Source organism: Petromyzon marinus, chromosome 36 (assembly GCF_048934315.1).
Source record: "Petromyzon marinus isolate PM22_M1 ecotype Great Lakes invasive population chromosome 36, UKy_Petmar_22M1.pri1.0, whole genome shotgun sequence".
NCBI lineage: Eukaryota > Metazoa > Chordata > Hyperoartia > Petromyzontiformes > Petromyzontidae > Petromyzon > Petromyzon marinus.
In genome coordinates, this window is record NC_133702.1 from 7,248,263 (window position 1) to 7,262,732 (window position 14,470).

Consider the following 14,470-nt stretch of genomic DNA (forward strand, 5'->3'; position numbering starts at 1 on the left):
AAGGGACAGCACACACCTCGGCATGACCCGCACAACAGCAGGCGGCACACGCATACCGAGGGGTGCTCTAGAGCACTGGCGTTAAATCACGTCCGCTCAATATTCCCAACCGTTTGATGCGTCCGCCGTTGGCGTTATTTAAGTGTCAAGACAGCCGTGAGGACAAGAATGCTTTCAGACATCGAGAAAGATGAATTCGGGTCCCATTGTGCGCTGTGATCAATTTCCTCCCGGGTCCAAGGTGCACAAGGCCACACGGTCGACGTTTTGCGTAACCGTTTCTAAGAAAAGCAAATGTCTGACGTTCTCGACGAGACGGGAAGAGAGCGTGCGTGCCCTAACTATGCCACCTGCGCGATGTTTGCACGGCACAGAATCGTGAGGAATGCGGCAGAAAAACTCAAAATCAGTTTTTGTTATTTTCTTTGAACCTATCTAAGTAACTTTACCGCAAGACCCAAACAATAATCATTTGCAGTAACACGTTAAATAAAAAGCACATCTTGTGGAAGGAAGAAGGGCCGTTACCCAAAACGTTGCCCGTCATACATCTATCCTTTTAAGGCCAGTGTTATTTGGCAAATGTGTCGAGTTTTTTATGCTGCTACACTATAAATGCAGCAGCAGCATTGCCAAGTAATTTGCAGTGACACGGACTGTCGTAAAGCCACACCCAGAGCAGCCTTGGCGACCCAGAAAGAGAAATAAAAATGCATTGGTAAAATTTTCCATCACATCTCGTTAACTTTTTACAAAACACTTGTCAATCCTTATAATGCACAGGTACATATCTACATGAACATTTACGTGTGCACCGTCCAAAGATTACTTCAATTAACAATAACCACACTTACCTCCAGGACAATACAGGCAGGCAGGTTCCATTATTTATCAATGGATGAGAGCCAATTGAGGCATCAATAATTTGTTTTCAGTACGAGACAATTAGCAATGTTTTCTGAATGGGGCAATATACAGGGTGATCCATTTACAAACACCCCACATATTTATGACCTTCTTAAATTTATATTCAAACAGCGACTGAAACTTGCAGAAGAGACGGCTCCAAAATCTTACAGTGGAGAGGGCTGAACGAATAAAATTTGGATTCTTCCGATTGGTCGCGGGACAGGAGGTGGCCATGAAATACAATTTTATTTTCTCATCAACCTGATATAATGGGGTATCTATAAATGTATCAATCAGGAGGTTCTGTGTCTCCACATGTATACAGGGTGTTTCAAAGAGATGAACCCGATTTGAAATCGCTATGTGTCTGCAACCACAAACCGCCCATGAATGAAACTCTTACCACTTGAAAGGGCGGGGCATAGAGTTTAATATGATTACCGCTAGATGCCTCTCCCAGCGCACAAACAGCCCATAGCCTCAGTCATTCGCAAGACGGTGACCCCGCAACACAAGGCGTTTTGTGTTCTGCGGTTCAGCAAGACTGAATCCGTAATTGCGGTGCAGCGTGCGTTTCAACGGCGTTTTGGCATTGATCCGCCAATGTCAAAGAGCAAGGTTGGCCAAAAAGACCGTGTTTTTGTGTCACCATTAGCGACTAATCTGGATGACCTCAAAAACAGAATCACGGCAGCGGTGACTTCAGTGGAAGGAGACACTTTGAGAGAGGCTTTTGGGACGAATTCAACTATTGTCTTGATGTTGTCCGTACAGCAGGTGGAGGGCACATAGATAATTTATAAAATGGTTGGTAAAACTTGATAACTCATTAAACCGTTTGGAACTTTGTGTAATTGTAACATGTTGCCATCGTGAAATATACTACTTTGAAATTGGGTCCATCTTTTTCAAACACCCTGTATAATGTCCATCTGCCTTTTGTTTTTTCAGACCACTATCAATATTATCCAGCACCACTTGCTTAAGCAAGCAGACTCTGGACCAATTTCAGCATTCTGGGTTTCATCAGGAGATGCAAACCAGTTAAACAAATGCTGCTGGATTAGCTGATGTTATCGTCAAGAGCACCCCCGTATAAACTATGGGACCCCAATCACAGCAAAAAGCAGATGAACCGCCAGACACGCAGGCTAGGCAGGCAGATAGGAGAGGAGAGAGCCAGAGGGGAAGATGGGATGCATGGTGGTGGAGGTGTGGGCCGTGTGGGAGAGGACCTGCTTCTCAAAGGCAGCGCGTGCCGACTCCTCCTGTGCCAGCACCATCTCCCGCTCGGCCGTGATCTGCACGCTCTCCCTCAGCGCCTCCTCCAGCTCCTCGATCCGGTCATCCTTCTGTCTCATGGTGTCCTGACACAAGGGCACACGGACAAAGATCCCCCCGCGAAGCCTTCAACAGACAGTCGGCGCAAGTGCTGCTAAGCGAGCGCCTTTGACGCACGGTGCACGAGGCGGTGTGGGTGGCCAGTGTCACACCCGGGCGCCTTCGTCTCCCCCAGCGGTGATGTTTAACACAGCGCACCAGACATTCTTTTGAGGTTAGTAGCAACCTAGGGGGAAGGGGGCCCCAGGACCGGTTCAGATACCACTCTTCACTGATGTTGGCTGAGGCCAGGAATTGAACTCGGGTAACCAGGTTCATAGCGGAGTACACAAACCGTAAACAAGTACACACGTGCACAAGTACATTCCCACATATGCGTGCAGCACGCCAGCACATCCCCGGATTACGCGAGCTGTCTCGACGGGATGAAACACTACGCGTGCCGCTCTTGACGCTCGCGCAGATGGATTTGGTTAGGTTAGCTCTCTCTTGTACTTCACTTGGCCTGACAAACTGGATTGTTATGGAGTCTGTTTGTAGTGGCCAAGATGCTATGTTAGGGCCCCCCCCCCCCCCCCCCCCAGCTGAATGGAAAAAAATAAAATTGCCGGGAAGACTTTTCTTGTTCAATTCATGCAATGGTTTGAGCCATTATCCGATGATGTGCTTGATTCAATCACAGTATAAATACGCCGAGAGTGGGACGTCTGTGATAGCTGATGTGGGTAGAAGTGGACATGCGAGTGCGTTGAAGGGTGCACTTCTGATTCAGGAAATGAGTGCAATGAATGGCGTGGCTCTCTCCATTCATATTGGAATGGAGCTCGCGAGTACAGTGAACCGCATGATATGCAAGACCAATTAGCCCCTCAGCTGACGCATTAACATCACATCAGCATTCATGTTCAAGAACAAAAGAAACAACTAAAGTATAAAACAAGGTGAATGATTTTCAAAACCAGGTACACAAAGATACACGTGTAATATGTATGGTGAAGTTTTTTCCTCATCATCGGTCAGGTAATCTAGTTCATGCAGCCATAAATGAATAAAGTTTTTAAAAAGTAACTCCAATTGTTGTGCACAGCTTTGGCTGTTCACTAAGTCAAGGCATATATTTCGGAGTTTCTTGCTTGACGGGTTCCCGAAACGGCAATAACTTGCAACCCTGTCTGGTGAGAGAAATTCCGCGCTCTCATTTGGTTCAGAACAATTCTTAGGCACCGCGTTACTGCCGGACCACGCGAGCCAACAGCTGTTTAAAACCGCGACGAGGCGCAAAAAGCCAACGGCCATGCCAGCTGAGAGACGATACGCGACGCTTCACTGCGGAGGGAACCCATTTAAACTTGGCAGCTTCAGGCACGTTTAAGGCGACGCTGCCTCATACTCGCTAATTGAGTGTTAATGTGGGCCGAGAATAACATTCAGCGGGACAAAACGGATGAATGGCATTTCAATGTGTAGCGCTGGATGCAGAAATTAGCTGGGGTTTCGTTTTAACTCAAATTTAAAGAATATCGCCTATGTAAAATAATGATAATACACAACACTTGATAACAATAAATGGTAAGTATATACAACTAAATTAAAAAAAAATTTATCAGACAATGGGCTCACAAAAACATTGCAGTAACAGCAAGTGTGTTTGCATAAACCAGAGTTTTCCAAATGGCAGCCCTCATCAACCACCAAAGTTCACCGATATTTTCAATTCAAATACAGAGTTCTTACATACTGTATGCATCACATTGCTAACACATCCCACAAAACATAGAGATTGCGGATTGAAATAAAGCTGATGATACTAAGCAAGCTGTTAACCTGGCGGCATGGTGGCAGCCACCACAGTGACCAATGAGGGCTCTGGACTGGTTCAACGGGCTGGTGTTGATATGTTATATAATTACTGCTAAATGATGTTGATATATCATTATTGTCCAGTTGAAAGTTCTCCAGCGAGTGAATAGCAAAGAAAAATATCACATCGGTTGGAATTCACTTCAGTTGGATGCCACTCTATGCCACCTGACACACGTTTTAGCAATTTGGCACGTGGGGCGCCAGTGCGACTTGATTTGTATTTGAACAGAGAGGATTGTTGGTAAACATGCAGAGGCATGCATATCACGGTGGCTCACGAGACCTGCGATTTGGGAGGTAGAAAACAAACCTTGGGTCCCGTCCATACTGCGATTTGAACATTTTGAGCCAACATTTTGCTCCCACTGAAAGGCCGCGTTCATAACTCGGCGGGGGAAGTCAAGGTGTTCCAATACGCGGCATGGCAAGGATTCCAGATGTGTGTGTGTATGCGCTCGCTGATGGCCCTGCTGGATTCTGGCCAGAAGCCGCCATGCATTTCCATGCGAGCAGCGGGGGGGAGGTTCTCTCTGCCTAATTACCCTTCAGCTGTCCGCAATGAGCAATGTGCTCCGTAAATAAAATAACACTAAACGAACATCCGCATTGCTTAGCAAACACTCCTCAGGGTCCCTTAGAAGCTACTGAAGAAAACGTACTAGGTTCCGAGTGCTTTTTTTGTCGTTCTAAATATATTTATGAAACACTCAAAAGTGAGTTGTATATTAATGATATACCGATTAATAATGCCTCAGGAAGAACGTGCAGAGTTGCTAATTCTGGCTATCCAAACTACTTCCGCATAAACATTTTTTAAATACATTTTAAACAAAGATATCTCACTAAAATGTAAAACTTAATTATGTTGTTTAGTTATTAATTGAGTCTCTTTGTAAACCAACCAAGTTAGTAGGCATGCAATTATTCATCACCTCTGCGCCAATCCAAGTTATGAATGAATTCAATAAACTATATATTTTTATATATATTCTTGGGTCTTTCGGTAAAGTCACGTAGATAGGTTCAAAGAAAATAACAAAAAATAACTAAAATAACGGCGACATTTCGATCGCAACACAAGCGGTCGTCTTCAGGAAAAGGGGGGGGGGGTTATTATTTGGTATTTTTTTTTTATTTCGGAGCTTTAGAAGTTGTACTTTTTGTGTTCTGTTCCATTTATTCAATTATCCTAAGATCAACATTCATGCATAGTACTTGAAATTTCAACAGATAATGCATAATCTACAATTACGTGAGAAAAGTATTTATGAGAAAAACTCCATTGCGTCTGCACATATGAAAACAAATAGTTTTATTCCATCAGCCTATTGGCTTCCCAGACCAATATTTTTTCGAGAAGCATTTGTTTAGGTAACATTATAAGATTGAAGACGCTTTAATTTACTTATTCTGAGCACAGGAATATAGATATTGTTTTAAAATCATAGAATCATTGTCGTATTGCAATTTACTATTAAACATTCACCACAATTCCTCAGATGCACGGTCATTACATTACTTGGCGTCTGTCATTATTGCCAATGGAGATGTTACACCGTCTCCGTTCGGTCGTAGCAAGCATTGGGGTCGCACTATGCGTGCACATCACACACGTGAGCTCCGCAAAGTGTACCCCTTTGGAGACTTATAAGAATGTACATATATGAATCTAACAGCCATTCAAAGTCTGGTTTTAATTCAAGACTGCATTATACTCACTGTAGTGTAAAACTTTTTTTGCTTTTTGATGTCCTCTAAGCAAACATGTCACTTTAAAAAAAATGGACCAGGTTGAACATTCGCAGCTGTATTTTTCTAAAAAGCAGCAGTTTCCAGTTAATCTTTTACAACAAAATAGAGCTGTTTTATTAAGGCACTTTGATCTGGTCTCTAGCTTCTCGCCACCCGCTGCCCATGGGAAGGCTGATGGATGTGGCATGTTAGCGCTGGTGACATTGCGGGGGTCCGGGGGGGGAGCGAGGCCATGTGCGTTGGGTTCCATCGCACCTTTCACTCCTCGCGGCTGAGACAGAAGGACGTACGATTCCCCGCGTTCAGGACACACATCTCTTCTGAGCCCGCACTTAGCTGGTGCTCTGCCATTGAGCAATGTGATGTGCAGTTGACATTTGACGTATTTAGAATGCGAACAATCTCCACTTCCAGCCCTACCATGGGTTTTAATACGCTCTAGCCGCATTCCTGTATTGACAACTCCTGCAAGTTTATGTGTGGAATTGCATTTGTTTGCATTTGCGCTGCGTGTATGCTACAATCAGTAATAATTGTATAATATATAATTTACAACCCCTTGGCAATCCACTACTAGATTAAAGATTTCCCCATTCTATGTCGGTCATGGAGGTTGTCTGATCTCCCATTACCATGCTGGTCAAGGTGGGTTGGTGAACGAGGCACTCGCAACTGGTTTTATCCCTCGCCGCTAATGTTAACGTCGCTGCGAATCTAACCCGGGTTGCTCTGCGCTAACCACTTCGCCAATGCTCCTAGCCATTCTTGATTTGGAGCGTTCGTGACTGCAGGAATTCATACTCTTTGGTTCTTTCGGTAAAATCACGTAGATAGAAAAATAACTAATAAATCACGACGTTTCGATAGCAACACAAGCCATCGTCTTCAGGTGAAACAACACAGCAGGCGGACTGCAGAGGCAGGAGGAAATGTAGCGAGAGAGCCACCGCAACCAGAGGCCACATACGCCTGTGGTGGGCACAACCCAAGGGCAAGTGGGCGCCGCTAGGGATGGAATTAATAAGTAAATGCAGGATCGCAGAGCTAGCACACCTAGGCCAATCCGAGGGGGGGAGGGAGGGAGGAGAGGGGGGGCCGTCACAACGGGCGAGAGGGTGGGGGCAGAATTTAGAGGGAACAAGGTGATAGAGAGAGAAAAAAGAAAAAATATATAAAATTTAGCAAACTTAGAAATGTAATGCAACTCAGAGAGTCGGCCAACACAACAGTTAACACTTTACCTGGTTGGTCAACGTCCTTCCAAAGATTGCTCAATTTTGCATCCATCTTCTCGGTTAAAGTCATGTCTGAGTTGTGTGGAAATCCTCCCCGTAGAGGCGGTTCAATCTTGATTTGAAGCTTTTGTGACTGCAGGAAATCACTCTCTTTGGTTCTTTCGGTGAAGTCACGTAGATAGAAACATAACTAATAAATCACGACGTTTCTATAGCAACATAAGCCATCGTCTTCAGGTGAAACAACACAGCAGGTGGACTGTTCAGCACAATGAATGTCAAGCAGTCCGCCTGCTTAACATTCATTATCATCATCATCGCCATGATCTAGTCACTGCTGGATGAATGCCTCCCCCAAGATATTAACATATATTGTAGTCTAACGACACCACAATATACCTAGCTCCATCTCTGTGTTGGGAGTATTCTCGAATGGTTTCCCTCCTTTAGCTGCCACTCCGTAATCAGTCTTGATCACTGGCCATTATCAATTCTCGTGACGTGCCCTGCCGAGCCCCCCACTGCCACTTCTTAAGTCAATATCAGGTCTCGAACCTGCGTATGTTCTCTAATCTTCAGCGTAATTCCAGGCATGCACCTCCATGCATCTTTGAACACATTTCAAGCTTTTGTTGAATTATTATCGTCATTTGTCAACGTCTCTAAACCATGTCAAAACCAGACAATGTACACTAAAACCTTGGATCGCGAGCATAATTCGTTCCGGAAACGTGCTTGTAATCCAAAGCACTCGTATATCAGTTGTGATCACGTGACGCTCGGCAGACAAAGCGTATACGTACTACTCGTATTGCAAGACCTCGCTCGTTTATCAAATTAATATTTGTTTTAAAATTTTGCTCGTCTTGCAAAACACTCGCAATCCAAGGTTTTACTCTACAATGATAAACAAAAATGTTCCGCTTGGTTTGTTGAAATACATTGGTATGTTGCTTTTCAATATTAAGGTCAGTTTTCCAATAACATGTCCAAGATCCTATTGTTTGCCTTTTTTGATCCTGGTCCGCCGTCAAAAGCTGTCCTAGGTATACAGGCTCTGATGTGTACTCTAGTTGTGTCCCTTCAACAGATACCTCACACTCCTGAGCAAACTTTTTGTATTTCACCTTTGGGTTTGTTCATATTTATCTTTGAGCCCAATGTTAATGATCTAAAAATAAAAATGAATAAGTAAATTAGCTTAACGAAATGCAAACGCACGCCTCTGTTGTCACAATAGTTCAACCACCTTAGTATGTATGAACATGATGAGCCTCATTTTCACACCACCAAAGCTAAATTCAGGTCATCGTGACCAATTTGCGGTTTCAGGTTATTGCAGTAATTACGTGATTGGTGTAGCGCACTTAAAAAAAAATTTGACATTGAAACCGATATGCTCCATATATACACAACAGCATGGGGTATCACAAGGTTATACAAGAGAACCCTTGATCCTGGTACTCCACAAGGCTTAGCTTTCAAAATTTGCCAGTAATACCCAAAAAAAAGAGTCAGTCCTTTCACCTTCTAATATATCAAATACTGCCAAAAAATAATCTATGAAAAACACCATAGGAACAACAGCATTTACCTTTAAATAGTGATTTTACAAAAACCATATGGTGGAAAAACTTCGCAAGGATTTAAAATAATATCCCTACTGGCAAGCACCACCGTACCTTGGCCCGACAAGATTAACCCTGCAAGCAATGGGCGAAGCGCACCAATGCGAGTCCTATTGCTGCAGACAAAAACAATTACCCCGGCACCTTCGGCGCAATACGCCCATCGGAATTCCACGTTCATTCCCAAATCACATTCATAATTCCACACCGCTCAATCAAGCATTCCGGCAGCGCATAGTTAATGCTGGTAATTTTACGTGCAGCATTCCACGCTGCAGCAGGCTTTCGTGGGCGAATTTTAACTGTGCCCTGGTGTCACTTACATAAGAGTTTTGTAAGGTCCAGTGGGTCTGGTTGGTTGTTTCTAGGGCGCCAGGAACTGGCAGTGAACATTGTGGTCAAACCACTATAAACGATGCTGCTTAAAAAAAAAAACTGCTCTAAACATTTTTTTTCCTCTTTTCTTCGCCGGCCCCTTCCCTAACCCCCCACCACTCCCACCCACTCTTCTCCTCTTTAAGTGAAGTCTTTCTTCGCAGCACGTGTTTAAAAAATGACCTGTCTGTGTGCCACCTGCGCCGTCCGCATAGAGCCACTTGTTTAGCTTACCCAACGAGCTGGGTAGGTGAGAAGGTATAGTAAACACGAGGTTGGGAATGTTCGCCCGTGAGTGTGATGAGCTATAAATCACCAACGTTATGGAGCACCGGCACACTGGCCAAACAAAAGAATGGTTGACAAACAGTCTGCATGGCTCATTTGCACACTTTCCCTTTTGTCCCCCTGCCTCGAAAGCTCACAGTCGTCCCCACCTTTCCCATCACTTTGTCAGCCTGCTGCGAGGCCTTATTTTCAGGCTCACATATATAATTTTTTCCCTACATTTGTTTTTTGGCAAAGGTTCTGCATTGTTCAGCCTCTCTCCTTGCTAAAATGGATTTGCCATCCCGCAGGATTGAATGGAAATGCAAGCGCCCGGCAAATATTTTTCCCCACCAACGCTCTGCTCCGGGCTGGGGACCATTGTTGAGGTGGAACGTTGTGGAATGCTGTTGGGGATGGCCACGAGAGTGCATGCGTGTGTGTGTTGTGTGTGTCTGTGTGAGCGCAACGGCATTGCTTGCATGACGTCCGCACGAAGGAATCTCAAATGCATCTTTCATCGAGGCTCCAAAGTGGAGGGACCCCTCCTTTTTTTTTTGTTTCACGAGACCCATCCCAATTCCCAAACAGAAAAAAAGTTTGTCGAGAATTTAACAGCCTGCAAAAACCCCTACACTTTGGACAATTCTACTCTGCTGTCAAACACATTATGGTCACAGAGTCGCTTCGCGTACATAGCGGCGATCGGCATAAAGCGTGGAATTGCATTTTTTTTTTATGTCTTTGGACAAACTGAATTTTAAAAACAGAGTTCCATCAACAACACTGACAAAAGAAACAAATCAAAACATATTGGTTCAAACAACATGTGTGAACTTACAAAAAATAAATATCTTTCCATTTATATCTGCTTATTGCTTAGTTTAATGTTTTACTCCTGACCTTGAAATGCACGATGTCTTGCCATGCCATACCCATGTATTTAATGTAAAAAAGGTCACATGAACATTATCGTATCGCTGTGCTGTCATTTGTTTGCGTAAATACCTGCGAGCTTCACGAAAGTTTTTTCGCAGCGAAGTTTACAATCTTTAGTAGACTGTACCGTGAAACAAGTCAAGCGGTCGTCTGCCTTGTAGTTATAATGTAACTCAAAATTGCATCACAATACAACAAGTGCCAAATACAATGCTTTGCATTTCATGTTGTATCCACCATGAGCATTTTGTACATGGGCTTCACTATAATATTATACGCAACAAAAGAGGTGGCGAAATATCGTAACAGGCGGAGAGAACTCTTGTCGACGGCACCAATGGAGATAATGAGGAACTATTTTTGTTTTTGATATTTCGCCATTTGCGCCAGGGCGTCTCAGAACGCTTTACACTTATATCGCATCTAAAACGTTTGAAAAGCAGCACACACCCCCAGCGGCAGCTGTCCCTGTGGGCACAGAGAGACACGGCACCTCGCCTGCAAATGAGCACAAGTCTACCGGTAGTGGGCGATGATTGCTGTGTCTCATTGCCAATGTAACAATTTGCGGGTAATTGTAAAATTTGGACTATGATACAGGCACACAATGGCCTACTAGTTTTAAATTAAGTCAGGGGATTTTTAACATCCACCGTGAATAGTGTGTAAATATGCATTTTCACTAGGCTCTGACATGGACTACTATAGCTTTTGGAGTAGGTCATACGGCTGGGCATAAGAAAGCGAAATAAACAATTAACAGATTATATACTATTATTGGTTTTTTCTACGTGACTTTACCGAAAGAACCAAGATTATGAATCCCTGCAGTCACGAAAGCTTTAAATCAAAGATTATATACTGAAACACAGTAATACACAGCCAACATCTCAAAGAAGTGAACCTGCCCTGGCTTCTGCAATGGGAATATGTATCCACATTAATCTTGGTTTTTATAGACGAGCAGTCACACCGAGTACTTCCGATGCGGCTGATGATCAGCAGTGAATGCCTTCAAAGTGCAAGAGAATATGGATTTGGACTTGCATTAATCCTGGTTTTATAGCAGAAGGATTCCTACTCCACTTCAGTGCATTGAGCACACAGCGTGCTGCTTATGTGGGCGCATAAGAGTCCTAAAAACGGAGAACATATAGAATGGCTTATTACGGATATGTGGCTGCTGGTTCATTTATCAATACAATGTTTTTGTTTATGTTCGTTTGTTTTTTGTAAAATGAGATTTCCATGGTGCTGCATATAACGAATAGCGGTGTAATTATAAAGTCTACATATACATATAAATATATATATTTCCCCCCACAAGTTCACTCTCGGTTTGCAATCGGCATCATGAGATGGAACAATGAATACACGTGGAAATCTCGCAGAGCAGTCCGATCTCATGTGTCCGAGAGAGAATGGACAATACATTTGCTGAATAAATTATGTTAAAATGTCCTCTTCACTCTCCCATACACTCCTCTGCTATGAGATTGGTGTTTTGCCACACGATTGTCAAAATCATCTTCAAATTCTCAAGAGCTGAAATCTAACAAAATTAACATTGTGTCGGAGGGATCGCATGAACCTGTTATGTAACAAAATTCCACCCACACGATCTAACCCAAAACACTAATGAGTCGGTCTGTGATTTGTTAATAATTTTAAGTTGACTACCCCGAGTCAAACCACTGCTGGACAAATGCCTCCCTATGCTGTGTTGCCCCTGGGGACCATTTTACACCATGATGCTGAGGAGTGCAGGTTGGTGATTGAGGGAGGGGGGGGGGTGTCTCTGGATCAGTAAACATATCACCTACCATTGATGGTGCAGTCAGGGGCGAGATCCGAACTCGGGGTTCATTTGATAGTGCGTGAAACCAAACAATCTCCAAACCTTTCCAGAATAGCTCTACATTAACCGTCAGTCTTTACTGCAATAACACCATGCTTGATTTTCCTTAGGCATTGCTGGCTGCCTCCCTATTTAAAGTGGAAATTAATTCTAAAGATTTATTTAGGTCACCTACAGATTAACATTTACGCAAGGCATTAATCAACGGACTGGAATTATGAAGTCCACCAGAGTAATGATAAACACTGGTTCAATGACGATTTAAGTGGGAGAGGATGAGTGAAACTTGGTATGCAAACACTGCTCCACAGCCAGAGACATATTCTGGCTCACGAATAATGAATTAATGGACTTAGCTTTTACTTTATTATTTAATTTATCCATTTTCTTTGCAACGGGTCACATTTTTCTCATGTCACAAAATCAACACGAATGAATAATGAAAGCAACCAATGGCTCTAATGACATTTTAGACTTGCATAATGTGACATGCAGGAATAAAGGATGTGGTGCTTTGCTTATACTCATGGTTAATTGTAAAACGCAAAGGACGCGATGCAAGGCCCTAAAATATCCAATCGGAAGAACATCGTTTTTTGCCAGCCTATTCAACAAACAGCCCTCCCTTAGACAGACGTGAATTGTGATTTCCTGCTCAGAGAAACTTTGAGGAAGTTCTCATCTCCCATTCAAAGCGCCGATTCAGGGGCGGATATTACACGTTTCTATTGCGGGCGGCTGGTCTAACCAAAGGACAACCACTGTTTGTCTTCGTCCTGGGCTGCGTTAACCCCCAAAGAGGATTTGAACTCGCAAAAAACTTTCCGAATGCGAGCCCGCGCACTGTTGCGCGGAGGCAACCGACCTGAACACTGGCGACACTTAAATCAGAAGTTCGACAATACAGGGGCTCGCAGGGGGTGATATTAAGACCATTGTTTTCACCTGTCCCTTTGAAGGCCACTCACCTTATCAGGGCCAGTCTAATACCAGAGGTGGCTAAAACACACAAATCGCTTTGTTTATCTTTCGTGACTTCACCTGCAGCAAGTGTTGACAGCCAGATTTACAGTGTCCCAGCCATTCAGCACAAGACTTTTTTTTTAAGGCCAGAAAGCTCAAGTGTATTTAAAGGCACGGAGATTTATTCTGGGGCAAATATTTCAATTGAAAAGTCACGAGCAAAGTGTTTTATGACACTCGCAAAATAAAACCCGCTACACAGGCAAAGAAAGGGGGTCAGCTTCGTCTTTACAATACTGACCCAACGGTCTTTTTAACGTATTCACCCGTTGCCAAATGACGGACTGTGATATTTGAAAGCAGCAAGTATGGTCTTCTGTGTATGCAACATTGTTGTAATTTACTTTACTGCAATCCAAGAATGGATTTTAACTTTTTGAGAAATATGGGAGTGCAAATATTAAGAAAAATAGAACGTTTTGACGACAAAAGGTGGATGACCATGTCGTCTTCCCCACCCCCCCCCCCCAAGTTCAGGTTATTCGTTGGGTTTATCCAGCAGTTGTTGTAATAACAATTATATTATTCTACGAGTGGAACAATGTATTGAGTCAGAGTCATTAAGTCCGAAGGTCAGAATCCGTACTTTACATCAAGCATGTTCCAATGAATGTCATTTGATTCGTATACATTGTATGAAATCGGTTCATCGTGATCACTGCAGCCACTGGAGGTGCCACCATTCGCCACAATGTGAAAAAGAGCATTAAGAAAAAATCTAATTGCGACCCTGACAGTGTGATAATTGTGGATTAATCATTGCGCAATTCACTTAATCCCATCGTCTCGCTTTCATAAACTTACTCGATATAACTCTGATAACGCTGCTTGTTGCTGGCCATCTGACACTGCGCACACATGCCAACATAGCAAATGGTCTGATGACAAATGTTACCTTAATTTGTTGTCCTTCCCCCGCATCTCCGATTAGCGTGGTTGGCTACGTGCTGTGCGAAAGAAGTTCCACGTGCAAACATGCATCTTCCAGAACAATAACAGGCAGCTCTGTGCACAGAACGTTGGCAGAGTCTGGATGCTTTCACCCCTTCCTTCGCACAGCCCGGTGCAGAGCAAATACCTGAAGCACATGCGAGCTGTCGGAGAGGTTGTCTTCCCGCTTGCGAGCCTCCTCCAGAAGCTGGGCGCTCTTCTTCTTCTCCATCTGCTCCTTGTGCTTCAGACTGGCCATCTTCTTTGTGTGGTCCTTCAGCGCTCTGGGTCACATGGCACAAGAGCGGCCCCCCACGTTATGCACCTGTGACCTTGTTGTGACGTTCCAC

The 14,470-nt window shown here is 43.7% G+C and overlaps 1 protein-coding gene across 9 annotated transcripts in view; it reads right to left on the bottom strand.

The window, feature by feature from the left end:
* The window catches only part of LOC116949346 (ERC protein 2-like), a 176,894-nt gene that overhangs the window by 82,175 nt on the left and 80,249 nt on the right, over positions 1 to 14,470 (bottom strand). For all 9 annotated transcript variants that reach the window (XM_076072069.1, XM_076072068.1, XM_076072070.1 and 6 more), the window contains 2 exons: positions 14,269 to 14,404; positions 2,145 to 2,276 (listed from right to left, as the gene is read on the bottom strand). In XM_076072069.1, the coding sequence (XP_075928184.1) occupies positions 2,145 to 2,276; positions 14,269 to 14,404 (268 nt within the window). The remainder of the gene's footprint in view (positions 1 to 2,144; positions 2,277 to 14,268; positions 14,405 to 14,470) is intronic.